The 21,217-nt window shown below is 45.9% G+C and overlaps 1 protein-coding gene across 1 annotated transcript; it reads left to right on the forward strand.

The window, feature by feature from the left end:
* Nucleotides 1-189: 189 nt before the first annotated feature.
* On the forward strand, nucleotides 190-17,893 carry polr3f (polymerase (RNA) III (DNA directed) polypeptide F). The gene is made up of 9 exons (XM_055639412.1): nucleotides 190-428; nucleotides 3,692-3,809; nucleotides 5,673-5,740; nucleotides 7,444-7,511; nucleotides 8,927-9,039; nucleotides 9,864-10,007; nucleotides 12,848-12,955; nucleotides 14,581-14,772; nucleotides 17,441-17,893. The coding sequence occupies exons 1-9, from the start codon at nucleotides 373-375 to the stop codon at nucleotides 17,516-17,518; spliced, it is 945 nt and encodes a 314-aa protein (XP_055495387.1). The 5' UTR covers nucleotides 190-372; the 3' UTR covers nucleotides 17,519-17,893.
* Nucleotides 17,894-21,217: the final 3,324 nt, after the last annotated feature.

The raw sequence follows: 21,217 nt of genomic DNA on the forward strand, positions 1-21,217 counted from the left end.
ACAGACACACACAGACAGAGACACACACACACAGACACACACAGACACACAGACAGACACACAGACACAGACACACACACAGACAGAGACACACAGACACAGACAGAGACACACAGACAGACAGAGACACACACACACAGACACAGACAGACAGAGACACACACAGAGACACGCACACACACAACAGACTCCAGACAGACACACGCAGAGCTCCGGCTCCGACCTCAGTCCCAGCCCCAGACCCTAACTACAGCCCAAACCCTGCTCCAGAGCAGGTCCCACCCCCCGGGTCACGTTCCTGGTCCCATGCCATCATCTGTCTCAGCCCATGTCCTGACCCCAGCCCCGCTGTGATGCCCAGCAGGTGAAACCATGGCAGACGTGAAAGTCAAACAAGAAACTTCAGATCCTGCGGCGATGGAGAGCAGGTAAACGCTTGTTTTGGTGTAAATGGTTCGTGAATCCGATGTCATTTTGTCAAGTTATACTTGAGGGGTGACACTGTGTAGCACATTGGTAGAGCGGCTGCCTCGCAGCTGGGTCCGATCCTGTCCTCGGGTGCTGACTACAGAGTTTACAGGTTCTCCCTGTGACCGCGTGGGTTTCCTCCGTGTGCTCCGGCTTCCCTCGGGTGCTCCGGTTTCCTCCCACATCCCAAAGAAATGCCGGGTTGTAGCTTAATTGCTCCTAGTGTGTAGGGAGTGGATGAAAAAGTGGGATGACAGAACTAGTGTGAACAGGTGATCGATGGTGGGCATGGATTCAGTGGGCCGAACGGCCTGTTATCATGCTATAGTTCTGAACTTAAACTTTGTGATGATAGAGCTAGACAGTAGCTGTGAATGTAATTTAAAGAACAACTTTTCAGTGAATTGTATCTGATGTTTCTGTGTGAGCAATATGAGGATGAAAGTCAAAGTCAAATTTATTCGTCACATGCGCCAACTAAGGTACAGTGAAATGAATTTGCCATGCAGCGATACAGTTAAAAAAAAGAACACACAATACACAATAGAATTTAATACAAACATCCACCACAGCATTCTTCACTGTGGTGGAAGGCAACAAAATTCAGTCAGTCCTCCTCCTTTGTTCATCCGTAGTCGGGGACATAAACCCTCCGTAGTCGCCGCTACGAACGGCCGGATGTACCAGCCCTCTCGTCGGGATGATTGAAACTCAGTCGCCTGGAGTGCCCGAAACGGCCACTTTCTTACCGGAGACACTTCAGGATGTTATAGGCCGCAGGCCGGCGGTCGAAGCTCTTCTCCGGCGATCCCCGATAAGGGATCCCAGACTCCGCATGGTAAGTCCACGCCATGCCCGTGGCTAGAAGCTCCGCAAACCACAGCCCCCAAGATGCCAAAGTCACCAGGCCAGCGATCGGAGCACTTCTTTCTGGCGACCACCGGCAAGGGTTCGCCCCCGCTACGCGATGGAAAAGTCCACTCTGCTGTAGCTCTGGGCCCGACCCTGGGAAAGGCCGCTCCAATCCAAGCTGTTAGGTCGCGAGAGGGGGGGTGGAGAAGCGACATGGAAAAAGTCGCCTCTCTGTTGAAGAAGCGACTGAAAAACAGTTTCCCCGTTTTCTCCGCCACCAACTCCCACACAAGACACTCTGAAAGACACGGACTGGCATTAAGTTGGTATTTAAGTACCACTGAGATAGAACCCCCATTAACCTACCATTATCTTTATCTATACATAACTAAAACTCTGATTTTGTTATCTTCTGGTTTGGAGATCTTTCTAGTTGCGCTTAAATGGTTTGTGATAGCGCCACGATTTTTCGCCAGTTCTCTCCTATGATGCGAGTCCACCAAGTTTCGTTCTGATCGGTTGAATGTTGTAAAAGTTAGCGAGACTTAAAAATCTTAAAAACCGCGCATGCGCAGATCGATTTCTTCTCCTGCCTGCCGGTGCCGCGCATTAGTCTCTTTCCCTGTCAATCCTCGGGATGGTCCGCCCCTTCCTGCGCCATCGTGGCGGAGGTTTCCAACCGGACATTTGGAGGGACCCAAAGCAGCCTAGCCCTGCCCCGCCCCAGCGCCGAGCCCCACTGTCTACCCTCTGGTGAAGGACATTGCGGGTCCCGCGCTCCTGCGGCTCCTGCCTGGGGGCACGGACACCGGGAGCGGCCCCAACACACCGCAGCGTTACCCAGAGAGAAGGAGTGCCGCAGCCCGGCCCACAGCACGGGGGAGAGAGGAGACGGAGGGAGGGGAGAGAGGGATGAGGGAGGGAGGGGGGGAGAGAGGGATGAGGATGGAGAGAGGGATGGAGTGAGGAGAGGGGTGAGGGAGAGGGACGGAGAGAGGCATGAGGGATAAAGGGGTGAGAGACGAAGAAGAGAGGAAGGGAATGGGGTAGAATGGTGGTGGAATGCCAGGGGGGTAGAAGGGGTCTGTGGTGATGGGCAAGGTGTGATAGAAGGGGGGAGTAGAGGAAGAGGGGGACAGGGAGGGGTGGATTTGATGGAAGGGGATATGCGTGACTGGTGGAATATTGCGTTGGGGGTGCAGGTTTGCTTTGGGGGACCCCAATGGGTCCCACTTAGTCTAGTCCCAGCTATAGTTGAGTAAAACAGAACTATAAAGTTCAGTAAAACTCCGGTAATCCGGCACAATCAGTTACCCCCACTACTGCATGCTAATTATGTCAATGCAGCAACTACTGCTTTTAGTCAGCTTATATAGGCATTACAAAGTGGCACGTATTCCCAATGAATCGAGTGAGATCTAGTGGAGTATGGAACACAAGCCCCCTGCGTCAGTTTCTATGGAGTGTGGGATCGAGAGTCTAAGGAGACACAGAACCATCATCTGGTGAGGCAGATAACAAACTCAGGATTTGCAAACAATGGGATAGCAGATTGCTAGGGTCTGCGTTTTGGTTTATAGATTGTATTTTTGAATATTATCTACTTATCTTGTGTTATTGCATTTATGGACCTATTAAGCTGCAGCAAGAATTTAATTGTACTGTTGTTGGTACATATGACATAGAAACAGAAAATAGGTGCAGGAGTAGGCCATTCGGCTCTTACCCAGCACCGCCATTCGATATGATCATGGCTGATCATCCAAAATCAGTATTCCGTTCCTGCTATCTCCCAATATCCCTTGATTCGTTTAGCCCTAAGTGCTATATCCAACTCTCTCTTGAAATCATCCAGTGAATTGCCCTCCATTGCCTATGACAATTAAATCCTCGCGAAGCTTGACTATTTCTCGATGTTTCTTTATCAGAGTTGATCCAACTTTAATCCTATGCTCTGCCCGTGTTCTACGATGCATTGTTATCCCTTCTTCCTGCTTTTGTTGTTTGCTGTGAAGCATGTCTCCATTCCATTAAAAAAAGACAAACGTGTTGGAGTAACTCAGAGGGTCAGGCAGCATCTCCGGAGAACATGAATAGGTGATGTTTCAACATCCTGAACCGAAACATCACCTATCCAAATTTTCCAGAAGCTGCTGTCTGATCCGCTTACTTACACCAGCACTTTATGTCTTTTTTCTGGTAACCCAGCACTTTCAGTTCCGTGTGCCTCTATCGGGTGAGGCTGTGGCGGTTCAGTGGAACCTGGTCTTGCTGAGCATTCCGGAGCGCAGCTGATGCCTACGTGATGCCCTGGATGAGACTGTAGGCTGGTCCCTTCTATCCGATTGATTCTGTTCTCTTCTCCCCCCAGGATCCTGGAATTATGCCAGCAGTTCCCGCAGGGAATCACAGACCAGGTCATTCAGAACGACATGCCACAGGTGGAGCCGCAGAAGAGAGCGTTGGTCATCAACAGGCTGCTCTCCACAGTAGGTCGCATTAGGATGCATTTGTGTAGTGCCCTCGGCCTCTTAAAGGCACCTTCTCAGTGTTTTTGAACTCTACAGTTACAATGGCTAATATGTCAGAGTCGTACAGCGTGGAAATAGGCCCTATGGTCCAAAGCCCACACCGGCCAACATATTCTATCTACACCTGTCCCACCTGCCTGCATTTGGCCCATATCCCTCTAAAACTGTACTATCCATGTACCCATCTAAATGGTTCTGAAAATATTGCGAAAGTATCTGCCTCATCTAACGCTTCTGACAGCTCGTTCACTACACCCACCCATCATCCTTTGTGTGAAAAAGTTACACCTCAGGTTCCTATTAAATCTTTCTCCCATCACCTCAAACCTATGTCCTCTGGTTCTTGATTCCCCTACTCTGGACAAGAGACTCTGTGCGTTTACCTCATCTATTCTCATAATTTTGTATACGTCTATAAGATTAGCCCTCATCCTCCTACACTCCAAGGAATAAAGTCCTAGCCTGCTCAACCTCTCCTTATAGCTCAGGCCCTCGAATCCTGGCAACATCTTCATAAATTTTCTCTGCAGCCTTTACAGTTTGATAACATCTTTCCTATGGCATGATGTCCAAAACTGTGTAGAGCGAGGCACCATGTGGCAACCAGAGCATCAAGTGTTGGCTCGCCATGAACATGGTCCAGGCTATCTTGCCTGCACTCCTTCTCTCTCTGTGATGTTGTGATTGTCGATACCTGCCTGCGAGGCCGGGCACGGCTGCATTCACCATCTCTGCTGAAAGGTGGTGCCTCAGCACGAGCTTTGTATTGCGCTGTTTGAGCCCGGACTGTGAGCCGCAGTCTCTGGTGTGGAGCCTGGACCCATGTCACAAAGTCACACAGAATGGACACAGGCCCTTCGGCCCAACTCATCCATACCAACCAAGATGCCCCATCAAAGCTAGTCCCATTTGCCTGTGTTTGGCCCATATCCCTCTAAACCATTCCTATCCAGGGTACCTGTCCAATTGTCTTTTAAATGTTGTTATATTACTTCTCAACTACCTCCTCTGGTAGCTCCTTCCATATACCCCCCACCCTCTGTGTGGGAAATGTAGCGCCTCAGCTTTTCACTAAATCTTATCCCTCTCACTTAAACATCTGAAGAAGGGCGCCGACCCAAAACGTCACCTATCCATGCCCTCTGGAGATTCAGCTGAACCCGCTGAGTTACTCCAGCACTTTGTGTCCTTTTTTGTATATCGGCATCTGCAGTTCCTTGTTTCTAAACATATGTTTTCTTGTTTTTGATTTGACCTACCCTGGGTAAAAGATTCTGTGCATTCACCCTATCCATTCCCCTCATGGTTTTATAAGATCATTCCTCATCCGCCTGCCCAAGGAATAAAGTCTTAGCCTGCCCAACCTCTCCCTATAGCTCAGGCCCTCAAGTCCTGGCCACCTGAGGTAAGAATTGTTTTGTCCTGTTGCTCTTTTCTCTAAGGTTTATCCTTTAACAGATTATCTGTGTATGATTGTGTTTATGGGCATATAAAACTGCAGCAATTGCAGGCAGATGAATTCAGTTTAACTGGGCCCCATGTTCTGCACAAACATCGTGGGCCGAATCCTGTGCTGCACTGTTTTATGTTCCAAGTAAGAATCTCCTAGTTCCATTGCATGTACTTATCATAATTACAAGCTCTTGACTTGCCTCTGGGAACCGCTACGCCTAAGGGGGTTGTTGATGGGGTGACGATTCTCATCCTGAATGGGTGGAATCTGTGATGATGTTGAACGTAACAACCGTACTGGCGTAACTTCGAAATTTTGATTACATTTGAAGCAGAAAGGTTGCTGAAAGAATAGTTTTGCCATTTTAGGGTCAGCTGGATCTGCTGAGAGGTACGGCTGGTCTCCTCTACCGCATAAAGGATGTCCAGACGGCAAGGTGAGCATCTGTCGCCTCTTCCATCTGCTCTCAGGGAAAAGCACCAGCTTTGCAACACCCAAGTCTAGCTTTCTCTATTGAAGACCATGCACACTTGGAGAAGGAGGCTGTTCACACCCTCTTGCTCTGCTGTTTACGTTTAGGTTACTGAGATACAGTAGTAAGCTTTTGTTTGCGTCCAATTCAGGATAATCAGATCATATTGCACATGAATACAATCAAGCCAAACACGAGTACACCGGATAAAGCAAATATAAAAATACCACAGTGCAGAATATAGTTTCTCAGCATTCTAGTGTAATAGTTACACAGAAAGAAATCCGGTGTACGCAATGGGGTCGATTGGAAGATCAGGGCTACACCCTAACTTATGGAAGGACCTTTCAGCTGTCTGATAACGGGAAGAGTTCCTGAGTCTGCTTATGTGCTTTTAAGTTCCTTGGGATAGATACCAGGAAGAAATCCATTGTACTGATTCTATGTTTCAAAACACAGAAATGTTTGTCAAAACACAAAGTGCTGGAGTAACTCAGTAGGTTCTGACATGTTCTCCAGAGATGCTGCCTTACCTGCCAAGTTACACCAGCTCTTTGTGTTCTACAGAAGATTCCAGCATCTGCAGTTCCTTGTTTCTTCCATTTTCCTGCACCAATTTGAAATCTCATCAAAGGCATAGTTACTATGAAGGAGTTTGCCACCCGTGTCCACCAGAGATGATGCATGACCCGCTGCATTACTCAAGCAGCGTGTGTTCTACAAATATTAGGTTATAGTTGTGCAAGACATTGGAGAGGTAGCACTTGGAGTCTGTGTTCAGTTTGGGTCATCCTGCTGCAGGAAACATGCCGTTAAATGAACTTTCCCCCCTGCCAAGTATCGCGCACAAACCCCCCACACTGCAGCAGAGCCACTGTTGTGCCGCTGCCGGTCGGAACGGCTGTTGAATGTTATTGAATGTTATTAGAGGGTTAAATTGTTCATGACATGTATTTTTAATTTTAATTGCTATTTATTTTGTAACGAAAACTGAATGGACACTGGTTGAGAAACGTTTTTTTGTTTCCTCTGAGTATGCGAATACTCAGGAAATGACAATAAAGATTTACAATTACATTAAGCTGGAAAAAATCCAGAGAAGATTTACGAGGATGCCAGGAATCAAGGGTCTGAGCTACAGGGAGAGGTTGGGCAGGCTAGGACTTTATTCCTTGGAGTGTAGGGCGCTGAGGGATGATCTTGTAGAGGTGTATAAAATCATGAGGGGAATTGACAGGACGAATGCTCAGAACCTTATACCCAGAGTGGGGGAATCAAGAACCAGAGGATATAGGTTTAAGGTGAGAGGAAGATTTAATAGGAAACGGAGGGTGGTGGGTATATGGGACGAGCTGCCAGAGGAGGTAGTTGAGGCATGTTTTAAATGACATTTATAAGACACGGACAGGTACATGGATAGGAAAGGTTTCGAGGGATATGGAGCAAATGCGGGTAGGTAGGATTAGCTTAGATGGAACATCTTGGTTGCAAGTTGGGTTGAAGGGTCTAAAATGATGCTATGAATTCAGCATCCTGAATTTATCCCAAATTCATGGCACGGAGCAGTAACACGGTAATCTAAGGATTACAGACACTTTCTGTTTTACAAGGCTTGTAAAGTTTGTTCTAAAATATACATTATAATTTGTAATTTTTCTTTTGATCAGCAAAATGAAGGGATCTGACAACCAGGAGAAGTTAGTTTATCAAATAATTGAAGACGCTGGAAATAAAGGTACGGTGATATCATCAAATCGATGGACATCAGCAAAAAGGATGTGTTATTTTCTCAGCTGATTCCTTTGTGCTTTGTCCTCAAATCCTGAAGGAGTATGACCCCCCCCCCCATAACTGTGAGTTCCCTCCGGCTGAGTGCTCCACGTAATGACCGCCCCCTCTCCCCACTGTGCCGGCACAGGATCATCAACCTTGCAGCTTTGTAGCAGCACATCATTGTACTTCTAGTCTCCCTGCCCTGCACATAAATCCTAACAGGTTCTCCCCAATTTATGGACCTGCCATATCATTCAAACAACTCTTTGGGAGAATGGCGGGATGGATTGGATTTGCCAGTAATTTAGTTTTCCTTTAAAGATGCAGCATGAAAATGGGTCCTTCGGCCCACTGAGTCTACGCTGACCATCGATCACCTGTTCACACTAGGTCTATGTTATCCTACTTGCTCATCCACTCCCCATTTAACCTAAAAACTCACAGGTCTTTGGGATGTGGGAGGAATCCACACCTATCCACATTTTGGGTTACATTAATTTCTCAGGAGCTCTGTCGTAGCCTGGTAATGACCTGGGAGCATTTGCCAATTTATTCATTGGTGAGAGAGATTGACTCAGGTTGTTAAGACAATCTAGAACAGTCCTACTGTTGCTATGAACACAGCTCCCACTCTGTTCTTGGCTATGATGGTTGTAAAAAGAATGAGGGGAATGGTTTAAAATATTACCTCTCCCCCTTCAACCTTGCTCTCCTATTTTGAAGTTGTGCACCTACCAATATAATTTTTATTGGTTTTATTGGTTGTTATTAGGAGCTGCCAGAGTGTCTCCAGAGTTTGTCATTGTGGTGTTGGATTTCCAGCACCCATATATATATTTTGAAAATGCTAGAAATACACAGCAGGTCAGGCAGCAGCTGTGGAAAGAGACAGTCAATGTTTCATGCATGTGACCCGCTGTCAGAACTGGGAAGGAGAGTCGTACAGCACGGAATTAGGCGCGTCTGCCCAAGATGCCCCATCTACACTAGTCCCACCTTTGGCCAATATCCCTCTAAACCTTTCCTACCTATGTACCTGTTCAAATGTATTTTAAATGTTGTTATAGTATCTGCCTCAACTACCTCCTTTGGCAGCTTGTTGCCTATACCCATTACCCTTTGAGATAAAAAGTTGTCCCTTGGATTCCTGTTAAATCTTTCCTCTCCCACCTTAAACCTATCTTCTCTGGTTCTTGATTCCCCTCCCCTAGGTAAAAAGATACTGTGTATTCACCCTATTTATTCTGCTCTTGATTTTATATACAGAGATTCAAGTTGGTTTTGAAAGGAAAAATAGGTGGGGACTTGTATAAAATTACTAAGCCAGTGCTTAAAACTTGTATCTGGAGTCCAGTGATGATGAATTTTAATTTGCAGGTATATGGAGCAGAGATATTCGGTACAAGAGTAACCTCCCTTTGACGGAGATCAACAAAATTTTGAAGAACATGGAAAGCAAAAAGCTAATTAAAGCTGTGAAGTCTGTGGCTGTGAGTATGTCAGCATCTTAATTTGTACACAATGCTTTCCAAACAACAGCCATGCGGTTTTATAGGTTAATTGGCCTCTGTAAATTCCCGTGAGTGTGTATGGAGTGGATGAGAAAGTGGGATAACATAAAAGTTGTGTGAATGGGTGATCGATGGTCAGCGTGCAGGTGGGCCGAAGGGCCTGTTTCCATACTGCGGTGGAGTTACCTCCACAATGGCATGAGGGAGTTCCAGAATTTAACACTGTTGACAGTGAAGGAATAGGAATTTACAATAATCCCTCATTATAATGAACCATAGGGGGAAGAATTGATATCCGTTAATACCAATTGTTCACTATATTCGAGTCGGGGATTATCATATATATGTTGTAGAAACAAACAACTGCAGTTGCTGATTAATACCCAAAAGACACAAAATTCTGGAGTTACTCAGCAGGCCAGGCAGCATCCATGGAGAGCATGGATAGCTGACGTTTCAGGACAAGTCCCTTCTTCGCGGTCCGCAACAGGGCCTGGATTCGAGGTGAGTTGACGACCCCGGCCTGCTGGCAGCCGGGGAGAGGCGAGCATCGGCGGAGTCAATGGTTGTGGCCCGCGGGTGGTAATCATTCGGAGAAAGGGTGTGAACCGAGGGTTGCATGGGCAGCCATCGATAGGCCCTTTGGCTATATCCAAAATCCATTATAAAAAGGTCCATTAAAACGAAGATTTATGTCTTCATTTATTCAGAGCCCATGGTTTAAATGCTAAACAACTGCTTTGCCAGTAGAGCTCGTGCTAAGTGCAAGTTAACCCCGTTTTCTCCCATTTCCCCTCTTCTAGGCATCAAAGAAAAAGGTGTACATGTTGTATAACCTGCAGCCAGACCGGTCTGTGACTGGTGGAGCCTGGTACAGTGATCAAGACTTTGAGTCGGAGTTTGTGGAAGTGTTGAACCAACAGTGCTTCAAGTTCTTGCAAAATAAGGTAAGAAAGAATGGTCACAAAGTGCTGGAGTAACTCAGCAGGTCAAGCAGCATCTCAGCATTTTCCAGAGATGCTGCCTGACCTGCTGAGTTACCCTAGCACTTTGTAAATTAACCAGCCTCTGCAGTTCCTTGTTTCTACATGAAGAAATTATGGTCTCGTGCTTGTGGTGTAAAGTGTACACTTTGCAGGGGCTACCCTCATTTAAGTTAGTTGTATGTTTTGCAGGGGATAGGCAATTTTTGGATTGATTGAGGTAGAGATTGAGGTAGCAAACAGCAAGTTGAAATACCCCCCTCTCTTCTCTGTGCCCCACCTGGATCCACACCCATTTCTCCCACTATCCCCAACCTTTTCCTAACCCTCTGTCCCCTTCCACCTATAACCCTTCATCTGGCTATATATGTCAAGCCCCTTCTCTACTTATCTCACGGCCTTTTGTCTTTTCATCTCTAGCCTTTGTCTAACTATCAGCCAAACAAACTCCCCCCTTCACCTATCACTTGCCTGGCTTTGTCCTGCCCCCACCTTTCCAGCTTTCTCCCTCACCTCTCTTCCAGCTTTCTCACCCCCACTACAACAATCAGTCTGAAGATAGCTATGAGACCCTTTGCCATCATATTGACGAGTGTTTAGTTGACACATAGTTTAGTCATAGAGTCATACAGCATGGAAATGGGCCCTTTGACCCAACTTGTCCATGCTGACCATGATGTCCCATCTAAGCTAGTCTCATTTGCCCACATTTGGCACATATCCATCAACCTTTCTTATGCATGTACCTCCTAAATGTATTTTTAAATGCTGTTATTGTGTCTGCCTCAGCTTGTTTCATATACCACTACCCTCTCACCTTAAACCTATGCCTTTGGTTCTTGATTCCCTTAACTTGGAAAAAATCTATCATCTTAACTATTCCCATCATGTTTTTATATGATTGATTTTCTTGATTATTCAGGGTGTCAAGGGTTATAGACAATAGGTGCAGGAGTAGGCCATTCAGTCCTTCAAGCCAGCACTGCCATTCAATGTGATCATGGCTGATCATCCCCAATCAATACCCCATTCCTGCCTTCTCTCCATATCCCTTAACTCCGCTATCCCTAAGAGCTCTGTCTAACTCTCTCTTGAAAGCATCCAGAGAACCAGCCCCCACCGCCCTTTGAGGCAGAGAAATTCCACAGACTCACAACTCTCTGTGTGGAAAATGTTTTTCTTCATCTCCGTTCTAAATGGCTTACTCCTTATTCTTAAACTATGGCCCTCACTGGTTATGGGGAGAATGCAGGAGAATGGGGTTGAGAGGAAAGATAGATCAGCCAAGATTGAATGGCAGAGTAGACTTGATGGGCCGAATGGCTATAATTTATGAATTTATGAACCCCCTCAGCCTCCTGTGCTTCACATAAAGTCATAGCTTGCCCAAACTATCACTATAGCTCAGGCTGTCAACCTCCTTGTGATTCAATGTCCAATTTAATGTTAATGTCGTAATGTCCATTGTAAGCCGATGTAAAATGTAATTTGGCTTGAGAGCCATGTATCCCTTTTTTAATTTCTAGTCTCTGAGAGGGGTAAACTTTGAGCCTGTGGTGTTCCGCAGGGGTCGGTGCTGGGGCCGCTACCCTTCACGTTGTATATAAATGATTTGGATGAGGGAATTGAAGGATTTGTGGCCAAGTTTGCAGATGATACGAAGATAGGTGGAGGGGCAGGTAGTGAAGAGAAAGCAGGGACTCTGCAGAATGACTTGGACACGTTTGGTGAGTGGCGAGAGAAGTGGCAGACGGAATACAGCGTGGCAAAGTGTGGAGTCATGCATTTTGGTAGTAGGAACAAGGGTGTAGACTATTTTCTAAATAGGGAGAGACTTCAGAAATCAGAGGTGCAGAGGGACTTGGGAGTGCTGGTGCAAGTCAAATTGGTAGTAAAGAAGGCAAAAGAATGCTAGCATTTACTTTAAAAGAGCTAGTACACAAAAACAGGGATGTAATGTTGAGGTTCTATAAGGTGCTGGTCAGCTGTATTTGGAGTATTGTGATAGAGTGGATGTGGAGCGGATGTTTCCACTATTGGGAGAGTCTAGGAGTAGAGGTCATAGCCTCAGAATTAAAAGACATTCCTTTGGGAAGGAGATGAGAAGGAATTTCTTTAGTCAAAGGGTAGTGAATCTGTGGAATTATTTGCGACAGAAGGCTGTGGAGGCAATATCAATGGATATTTTTAAAGCAGAGATAGATAGATTCTTGATTAGTATGGGGGTATGATTAGTCAGGAGCTATGAGGAGAAGGCAGAAGAATGGGGTTAGGAGGGAGAGATAGATCAGCCATGATTGAATGGTGGAGTAGGCGATGGGCCAAATGGCCTAATTCTTCTTCTATTGCTTATGACATGACCTCAGATGTTGTCTGTGTGGAGTTTGCACGTTCTCCCTGTGACCGCGTGAGTTTCCTCCGGGTACTCTGGTTTCCTCCCACATTCCAGACATGGGTGTTTGCAGGTCAATTGGCCCTCCGTAAATTGCCCTCAGTGTACAGGGAGTGGATGCGTAAGTGGGATAACATAGAACTAGTGTGAAAGGGTGATCAATGATTGGCGTGGACTTGGTGGGCCTGTTTCCATGCTGTATCTTTCAGAAAAGAATCCCCATACTATTGCACATTTCTCCAATCTAGCACCCCTATACTGTCCAGTACTTATTGGAAACCTATTTTGACTTGGGTAGTGATAGGACATCTACATTTGCTGAAGTGAATAGTATATTTGAATACATTTTTTTGGAATCATATTACCCAAAGTTAATCACCAATATAGAATGTAACTATGTGCTTCCCTACAGGCTGATGTGGCACGGGAGAGTAAACAAAGTCCAATGGTTCAAAGGAACAGTTCGTATGCATCATCTCATGAAGTATGGAAATACATCTGTGAACTGGGGATCAGCAAGGTACCACATTGCTCTCATGGCTGCAAGTTTCCTTTGCCCCATTGAAGATAAGATCAAAACACAGTGGCACAGCTAGTAGAGCTGCTGCCACACCGTGCCAGACATGGTTCGATCCTGACCATGGGTGCTGCCTGCGCGGAGTTTGCACTTTCTCCCTGAGACCACTTGGGTTTCCTCCGGGTGCTCCAGTTTTCTCCCACATCCCAAAGACGTGCGGGTTAGTAGGTTAATTGGCCCTCTGTAAATTGCCCCCAGTGTGTAGGGAGTGGATGAGAAAGTGGGATTTACTGGAAGTTGCATTGCACGCCCCATCCTATTTCATATCAGTTTCTCCCCTTCCAGCCTTGGTTACTCTCTTTACCCGACTCATCAGTGAATCTACCCTATCTCACCTGGATCCACCTGTCACTTGCTGGCTCCTGACCCGCTCCTCCCCTCACCTCTTTCTACCATCAGGCTGAAGGAAGGTCCTAACCCAAAATATTACCTGGCCTCTTCCCTCCACAGATGCTGCCTGACCCGCTGAGTTTTTCTAGCAATTTGTAATTTGTATTCATAATGCACCACAATAGAGGCTTGATGTCAATTTTTTTCTTCCCCTCTTCTCTCTTTCATCTCAACCCCTGGCTAATCTCATCAAACATTTCCCCTACAAAAAGTAAGATTTCACCACTTGAGTACTTTTGACAAGTTGTCATGTGTGAAATGATCCCATAAACAGTACTGAGTAAAGGACCAGATAATCTGCTTACTTGGCTATGGCTGAGTGGTATTGGACAGCGCGATTCCCCCTGCCCTTCCTTGAATTGGTGTTTGAGGGTTTATGGGGTTTCCATTTGATGTCCTCCAAAAGATCCCAATGATGTTCCCTCAGTACTGAAAGGGTTGTCAGCCACGATTATACATCAGGTCACCTTCAAAGTGGCCTCTGGCAACGTCATCTACCCAAGAGATCTAAAGTGTCGACCCTGTCTTAAAGACATGATTTGCTTAAAGTAAAAGGTCCTAAGGCTAGTTACCTCAATCCTTTCGTTTCACACCTTCTACTTTTTCATCCCTGGCCTTTATCAAATTATCTGCCTATCAAAACACCTGTACCCACCTATTAATTGCTATGCTTTGTCCTGTCACTTCTGAAGAAGGGTCCCAACCAGAAATGGCACCCATCCTATTTCTCCAGAGATGCTGCCAGACCCGTTGAGTCGCTCCAGCACTTTGTGTCTATCTTGGTATAAACCAGCATCTGCAGTTTTGTTTCCACATTTTGTCCTGCCCCACCTTTTCTAGATTTCTTTCCCCCCCAACCCCTCTCCAACACACACGCACCACAATCAGTCCGAGGAAGGAACCCGACCCGAACCGTCACCTACCCACGTTCTCCAGAGATGCTGCCTGTCCTGCTGAGTTAATTCAGGACTTTGTGCCTGTTTTTTTCTGTAAACCAACATTTGTAGTTGCTTGTAGAAACTAAGAAGTGCAGATGCTGGTTAACACACAAAGGTTTCTTGTGTCTACTGAAATGCGGCTGGGTTGGATGTAAGATCAGTTGTTGCTCCACCGTGTATTGTGGCATTTTTGTTAAGTTTCTTCCTGTTTTATAATGACACTGACTTTTGCATTCTCAGGTGGAACTGTCAATGGAAGATATAGAAACTATTCTGAATACGTTAATATATGACGGGAAGGTAGAGATTACTATTATAGCCGCAAAGGAAGGCACTATTGGTAGTGTGGAAGGGCAAATGAAGCTGTATAGAGCAGTCAATCCCATCATCCAGCCCACAGGCCTGATGAGGACACCGTGTGGGATGTGCCCGGTAAGTGTGGCTTCTCGGGGATTAGTAAAGTCTTGCCTTTTTCACTGTTTTCAAAAGTATCCAGCTAACTCCGAGAGAGAGAAAGCAAGCAAGTAATGATCGGAGTTAATGTCAACAGTTATTTACCATTATTGATAACGACATGCAGAGAGTTATAGATGGAGCTCATTCCATCACACAGACCAAGAATGTCCCATGGTTGTGAAAGGCACAAATAATCTTTTGTCCCATTGATCCATTGCTGGCTTTTTGCAAATAATCATTAGCCGTCCTTTTTACCCATAAAGCTGGACATATTTTATAAGCAAAGCTTCTATTGGCTCAACACTTCAAAATATAATTCTACTTAATCTGTAATTATACCATGTAGAAAGACACAAAGTGCTGGATAACTCTCTCTTTCTCTGGAGAACATGGATAGGTGACGTTTCGGGTCGGGACACTTCAAAATCAAAACATAGCCTATCCATGTTCACCAGGGATGTTGCCTGGCCCACTGAGCAACTCCAGCACTGTCATTTTTGTAAGTCAGCATCTGCAGTTCCTTGTGTCGATAAAATATCACATGGATCAGGTACCTGTTTAGCAGTTGAGCTCCCTGTCAATAAGGTTCCAACTCCTCTGCATGCTTCTGCATGTTGATGTAGTGCCCTCCATAATGTTTGGGACAAAGACCCATCATTTATTTATTTGCCTCTACTCCACAATTTGAGATTTGTAATAGAAATAAATCACACGTGGTTAAAGTGCACATTGTCAGATTTTAATAAAGGCAATTTTTATCCATTTTGGTATCACCATGTAGAAATTACAGCAGTTTATATATCGTCCCCCCCATTTCAGGGGGCACAGCAATGTTATGTAAATGAAATAAGTCATGTTTAGTATTTTGTTGTATATCATTTGCATGCCATGACTGCTTGAAGTCTGCGATTCATGGACATCACCAGTTGCTGGGTGTCTTCTTTGGTGATGTTTTGCCAGACCTTCTTCTTTCGTGTGGCGTGCACAGCCTAAAGTTGTTGGACAACTTGTTCTATTTGATCTTCTGTTTGTGCACGTCGAGTTGATTGCATTAGTCGAAACAGGGCGGACCACGTGAAGTTTGCAATCTTCCAACTCTTTGCCAGGCCTGAATTACAGCCATCTTTAGCTTATGCTTGTTTTGGGGGTTAGTCCCCTTCAGTTTTCTGTACAGCATATAAAAGGCATGCTCAATTGTGTTCAGATCAGGTAATTGACTTGGCCACTAAAGAATTGACCATTTATTAGCTTTGAAAAACTCCTTTGTTGCTTTAGCAGTATGTTTGGGATAATTGTCTTGCTGTAGAATGAACCGCCAGCCAATGTTTTGAGGCATTTGTTTGAACGAGCAGATAGGATGGGTCTCTCCACTTCAGAATTCAGTACGCTACCACCATTAGCAGTTGTATCATCAATGAAGATAAGTGAGCCAGTACCTTCAGCAGCCATACATGCCCAGACCATAACACCCCCATCACCGTGTTTCACAAATGAGGTGGTATGCATTGGATCTTGGGCAGTTCCTTCTCTCCTCTACACTTTGCTCTTGCCATCACTCTGATACAAGTTAATATTCGTCTCATCTGTTCACAAGACCTTTTTCCAGAACTTTGGTTCCTCTTTTAAGTACTTCTTGGCAAACTGTAACCTGGCCATCCTATTTTTGCGGCTAACCAGTGGCTTGCTTCTTGCAGTGTAGCTTCTGTATTTCTGTTCATGAAGTCTTCTGTGGACAATGATCATTGACAAATTCACATCTGGCACCTGAAGAGTGTTTCTGATCTATCGGAAGTGTTTGGGAATTTTTCTTTATCATAGAGAGAATTCTTCTGTCATTAGCCATGGAGTTCTTCCTTGGCCTGCCAATCCCTTTACGAATTAGTAGGCTCTTTCTTCTTAATGATGTTCCAAACAGTTGATTTTTGTAAGCCGAAGGTTTGGCTGATGTCTCTAACAGTTTTATTCTTGTTTCTCAGTCTCATAATGGTTCTTTGACTTTCATTGGCACAACTTTGGTCCTCATGTTGATAAACAGCAGTAAAAGTTTCCATAGGTGATGGAAAGACTACGTGCTGAGTGAAAGAGCTAATAGTCAAATCTAAAATGGTCGTTCTTCTACAAAAGCATGGACTAGTAGAACAAAAGAATGTCTCGGTGCCAAGTCTGAATGACTTTGTAAATTATATGGAACACAATATGGAGGACAGGTTGTCTTTTCAATAAAGACATTAAGATGGCAGCCTGCAGCAATAGCATGTGCTTCATTCAAGGCCATAAAGAAGCCAAGATTGAACTTTGACACAGAGCTCTTATACCTGCATTAAGGAGGCAATTAAACACACCTGAGCAATTACAAACGCCTGTGAAACCAGGCGTCCCAAACATTATAGTGCCCTGAAATGGGGGGACTATGTATAAACACGCCTGTAATTTCTACATGGTGAAACCAAAAATGTATAAAAATGGCCTTTAATAAAATCTGATAATCTGCACTTCAACCACATGTGGTTTTTTGTCTATTAAAAATATCAAATTATGGAGTAGAGGCAAATAAATAAATGATTGGTCTTTGTCCCAAATATTATGGAGGACACTTATATTAGTGACATACAGGAGTTTCAGTTGTTTGCAATGTGTTTTCCAGGTATTTGATGATTGCCATGAAGGCGGCGACATTTCTCCAGCGACGTGTCTGTATATGACGGAGTGGCTGGAGTTTTAACTAAAATTGCGTTGGCAGAAGGAACATTAAAGCTTGGATGGTGGTTGCTGTGTCTGAAAGGATTTGTATCAAGTCCATGGCATCAACAGCCTATTCAGCTCAATTCCATGCATTGAGCCTCTTTCCAACCTGGTCTGACAAACTGCTCCATTGCTTATCTGGCTTCCCATTGTACTTACTGGAACCGAGACATAGTTCCACAGTGGACAGATGTGAGAAGATGCCAGACATGAAGCACATTGAAGAGAAGATCCTGTTTTTTTTATTTTTAAATCTACATTTCTTTCTTATCCAAACAGATCGCAATTCAACCATTTAACTGTAAAAAATTACTCGCCATGAAAATCAAATAAAAATTTACTGTTTTGAAATGTATTTTGATGGTTCACAGGAACATTCTCAGTCAAAGTGACACTTGCTCAGTATGGAGACCTTACAAGAGGTTATTTTTAAGTGTTTCATGGTGTTGAGAGAGGGTGAAATTCTAGTTATTTGAGTCAAGATAACTGGAGGCCCGGTGATTTTATACTTTAGATTTAACTTTAGAGAGTCATCATGAATCCTTCCTGCTCATGCATTGTTTTAATTTCATACAAATCAACGTTGGATGTGCGATGAGCAGGCCTGGGGCACCACCGCTGGTTCACGCTGCCTGCCCGAACACCACGAGGCCGAGACCCACGACACGATTGCCGCCACGAGGAACAGCACCAACACTCACCGCCTTCCAAGCACGGACGACCGACGCTGTTGCCATCGTCGACCCTCACCTCCTCTCCAGGGCCACAACCGCCGACCTTCACCATCTCCCTGGGGCTACCGTCATTGACCTTCACTGCCTCTACGGCGCCGTTGCCATCGACCACATCGCTGGGGCCACAACCGGCAACTCCCACAGCCTCCGCGAGACCGCCTCCCCAATGCCATCGCTGCAACCGACTTTCACCGCCTTCCCGGCCACCTGCTGACCGGGACGACCGACGCATCGTTTGCTGACTCCGGCTAGTCCCCAGCCGGCCTTTACCAGCGGCTCCGCCGACCCTCACCTTTCCACCGCCCACCAGTGGGCCGCAGCCGTCGTCTTTCTTGAGTCCCAGGCTGAGCACCGGGCCCACCGTCTCTACAATGCAGACTCCAACAGCACATGGTCGGACTCTGCTGGGTCCTATTGCTGCCCCCCCCTCCGACAGGGTACATCAGTGGGGGTTCCACTGGTTCTTCCCTTTCCACTTTTAGCCAGGCAGTTCCAACTACTCCCCACACATACATAGTCCTCATGCCCCCACTCTTCCCTTAACACCCACCATCCCTCAACCAGGCATCGCCTCGGCCTCCTTCTACTCACCTGCCTTCCTCCGACCCCAACCCCCAACCTTTCTGTGTGTTCACCATTCCCCCTGACTTCCCCCTTTCTGATATGGAAAGGTTTGTCTTTAGCAGAGGCTTCACCTTTGTTCCCCTCCGCCCTCACCTCAACGAGTTCCGGTTCCTCCACGATGTAGAGCTCTTCTGCCTTCGCCTCCACCTCTGGGCCTTTTTCTATGGGAAGGTGTCCTCACCACCCAGTGACAACCCCTTCTCCCGTCTCCAACGGACCCCCACCTCTTGGACTCCCCCGGATGGCCCTCTACCTTCTTTAGACCTTTTCATTTCCAACTGCCGGCAGAACATCAACCGCCTCAACTTTTCCATTCCCCTTACTTACTCAAACCTCTCTCCCCCTGAACGTACAGCCCTCCGCTCACTCTGCAGCAACCCCAACTTGATGATCAAACTCGTCGACAAGGGAGGTGCTGTGGTAGTCTGGTGCGCTGACCTCTGCCGGACTGAGGCCAGGTGACAACTCTTAGACACCTCCTCCTACTTGGACCATGACGCCACAGACGAGCACCAGGCCTTAATCTCGAACACCATTACTGATATCATCACTTCTGGCTCTCTGCCCTCTAAAGCCTCCAACCTTATCGTTCCCCAGCCCCGCACGGCCCGATTTTATCTTCTCCCCAAAATACACAAACAGAACTGTCCTGGCAGACCCATTGTTTCTGCTTGTTCATGTCCCATCAAATTAATTTCCACATACCTCGACTCCATCCTGGTCCAATCCCTCCCTACCTGTGTTCAAGACCTCACACGCCCTTTGTCTCTTCAATTATTTCCTTTTTCCAGGCCCCCATGACCTCATCTTTACTGCGGATGTCCACAACTCTGCACCTCTATCCCCCACCAGGAAGGTCTTAAAGCCCTCCATATCTTCTTCGACTGCAGAATCAGCCAATTTCCGTCCACCAAAACTCTCCTCCGCCTAGCAGAGATGGTTCTTGTCCTCAACAACTTCTCCTTTGACCTCCCCCTTCCCCCAAATCCAAGGCATAGCTATGGGCACTCGCATGGGCCCTAGCTATGCTTGCCTCTTTGTAGAGTACGTTAATCACTGTTCCAGGCGTACACTGGCCCCATCCCCGAACTTTACCTCCGCTACATTGACGACTGCATTGGTGCTACCTCCTGCACCCATGCAGAACTCACTGAGTTCATCAACTTCACCACCAATTTCCATCCTGCACTCAAATTCAATTGGACCATCTCCGACATCTCCCTACTGTTTCTGGATCTCACCGTCTTCATCACAGGAAACAGACAATTGACCGACATCTACTACAAACCTACTGCCTCCAATAGATATCTAGACTACACTTCTTCCCACCCTGCTTCCTGTAAAGACTCTATACCCTACTCCCAATTCCTCCGTCTACGCCGTATCTGTGCCCAGGATGAGGTTTTCCATACCAAGGCATCAGAGATGTCCTCATTCTTTACGAAACGGGGGTTCCCCTCTTCCATTATAGATGAGGCTCTCCTCGATATCCCATAGCTCCGCTCTTGCTCCCTCTCCCCCATTTCGTAACAAGAAGTCCCCCTTGTCCTTGCCTTCCACTCCATCAGCCGTCGCATACAGCATATAATCCTCCAACATTATTGCCACCTCCAACGGGATCCCACTTGCTTTCTCTCTCTATCCCCTCCCACTTCCCAGTTCTCCCACCTGTCTTACTGTCCGACTATTCTAAATTTGTCCCGCCCACTCCCCTGATCTGAAGAAGGGTCGAGACGTCATCTACTCCTTCTCTCCAGAGATGCTGCCTGTCCCGCTGAATTACTCCAGCATTTTGTGACTACCTTTGATTTAAACCTGCATCTGCAGTTCTTTCCTACACATATATAATCTAGTCTTTTATTGTATGTGGTGCCAGATCACGTGTTGGATTTGTAGAGGATCGATGTTGACACAGGATGGACTAAATAACTTTTTTAAATGACCCCCTATGTAGATGTCTGCATTCTTTCAGTTGTGGCCACTTTTGCATCTCAGGGAAACATGGAATAAGATGTACTGCTTGGGTTAGACCAAGACTGTACCTGTAAACATGTAGCAAGGAAGAATTTCATCTTTCAGGTTCTTATGCAGTGCATGTGACAGATAAACATGCTTGAATTTTGCGCAAAGTTTCCCCTGAAACCAATACATGAGAGATGGCAGAGGAGTTTAAAAGATATTCTGCATCAGACGTTAAAGTCAGAATTACTATGGATATCCATTTATCCCAACAAATTAAATTAAATACTGGAATTAAATAGTCACCATTCCTGGAGAATTGGTATGCAAATTAATGGGGCCAAAGGCTGATAAATTCCCTG

Source organism: Leucoraja erinacea, chromosome 8, assembly GCF_028641065.1.
Source record: "Leucoraja erinacea ecotype New England chromosome 8, Leri_hhj_1, whole genome shotgun sequence".
NCBI classification, from domain to species: Eukaryota; Metazoa; Chordata; class Chondrichthyes; order Rajiformes; family Rajidae; genus Leucoraja; species Leucoraja erinaceus.

Bases quoted from the DNA above. Each gene is read 5' to 3' on its own strand.
- polr3f (XM_055639412.1), top strand. From the start codon at position 373: ATGGCAGACGTGAAAGTCAAACAAGAAACTTCAGATCCTGCGGCGATG. The intron at 9,040-9,863 runs GTGAGTATGTCA...CCCCTCTTCTAG, and splicing joins AAGCTGTGAAGTCTGTGGCT to GCATCAAAGAAAAAGGTGTA. The intron at 12,956-14,580 runs GTACCACATTGC...TTGCATTCTCAG, and splicing joins GTGAACTGGGGATCAGCAAG to GTGGAACTGTCAATGGAAGA.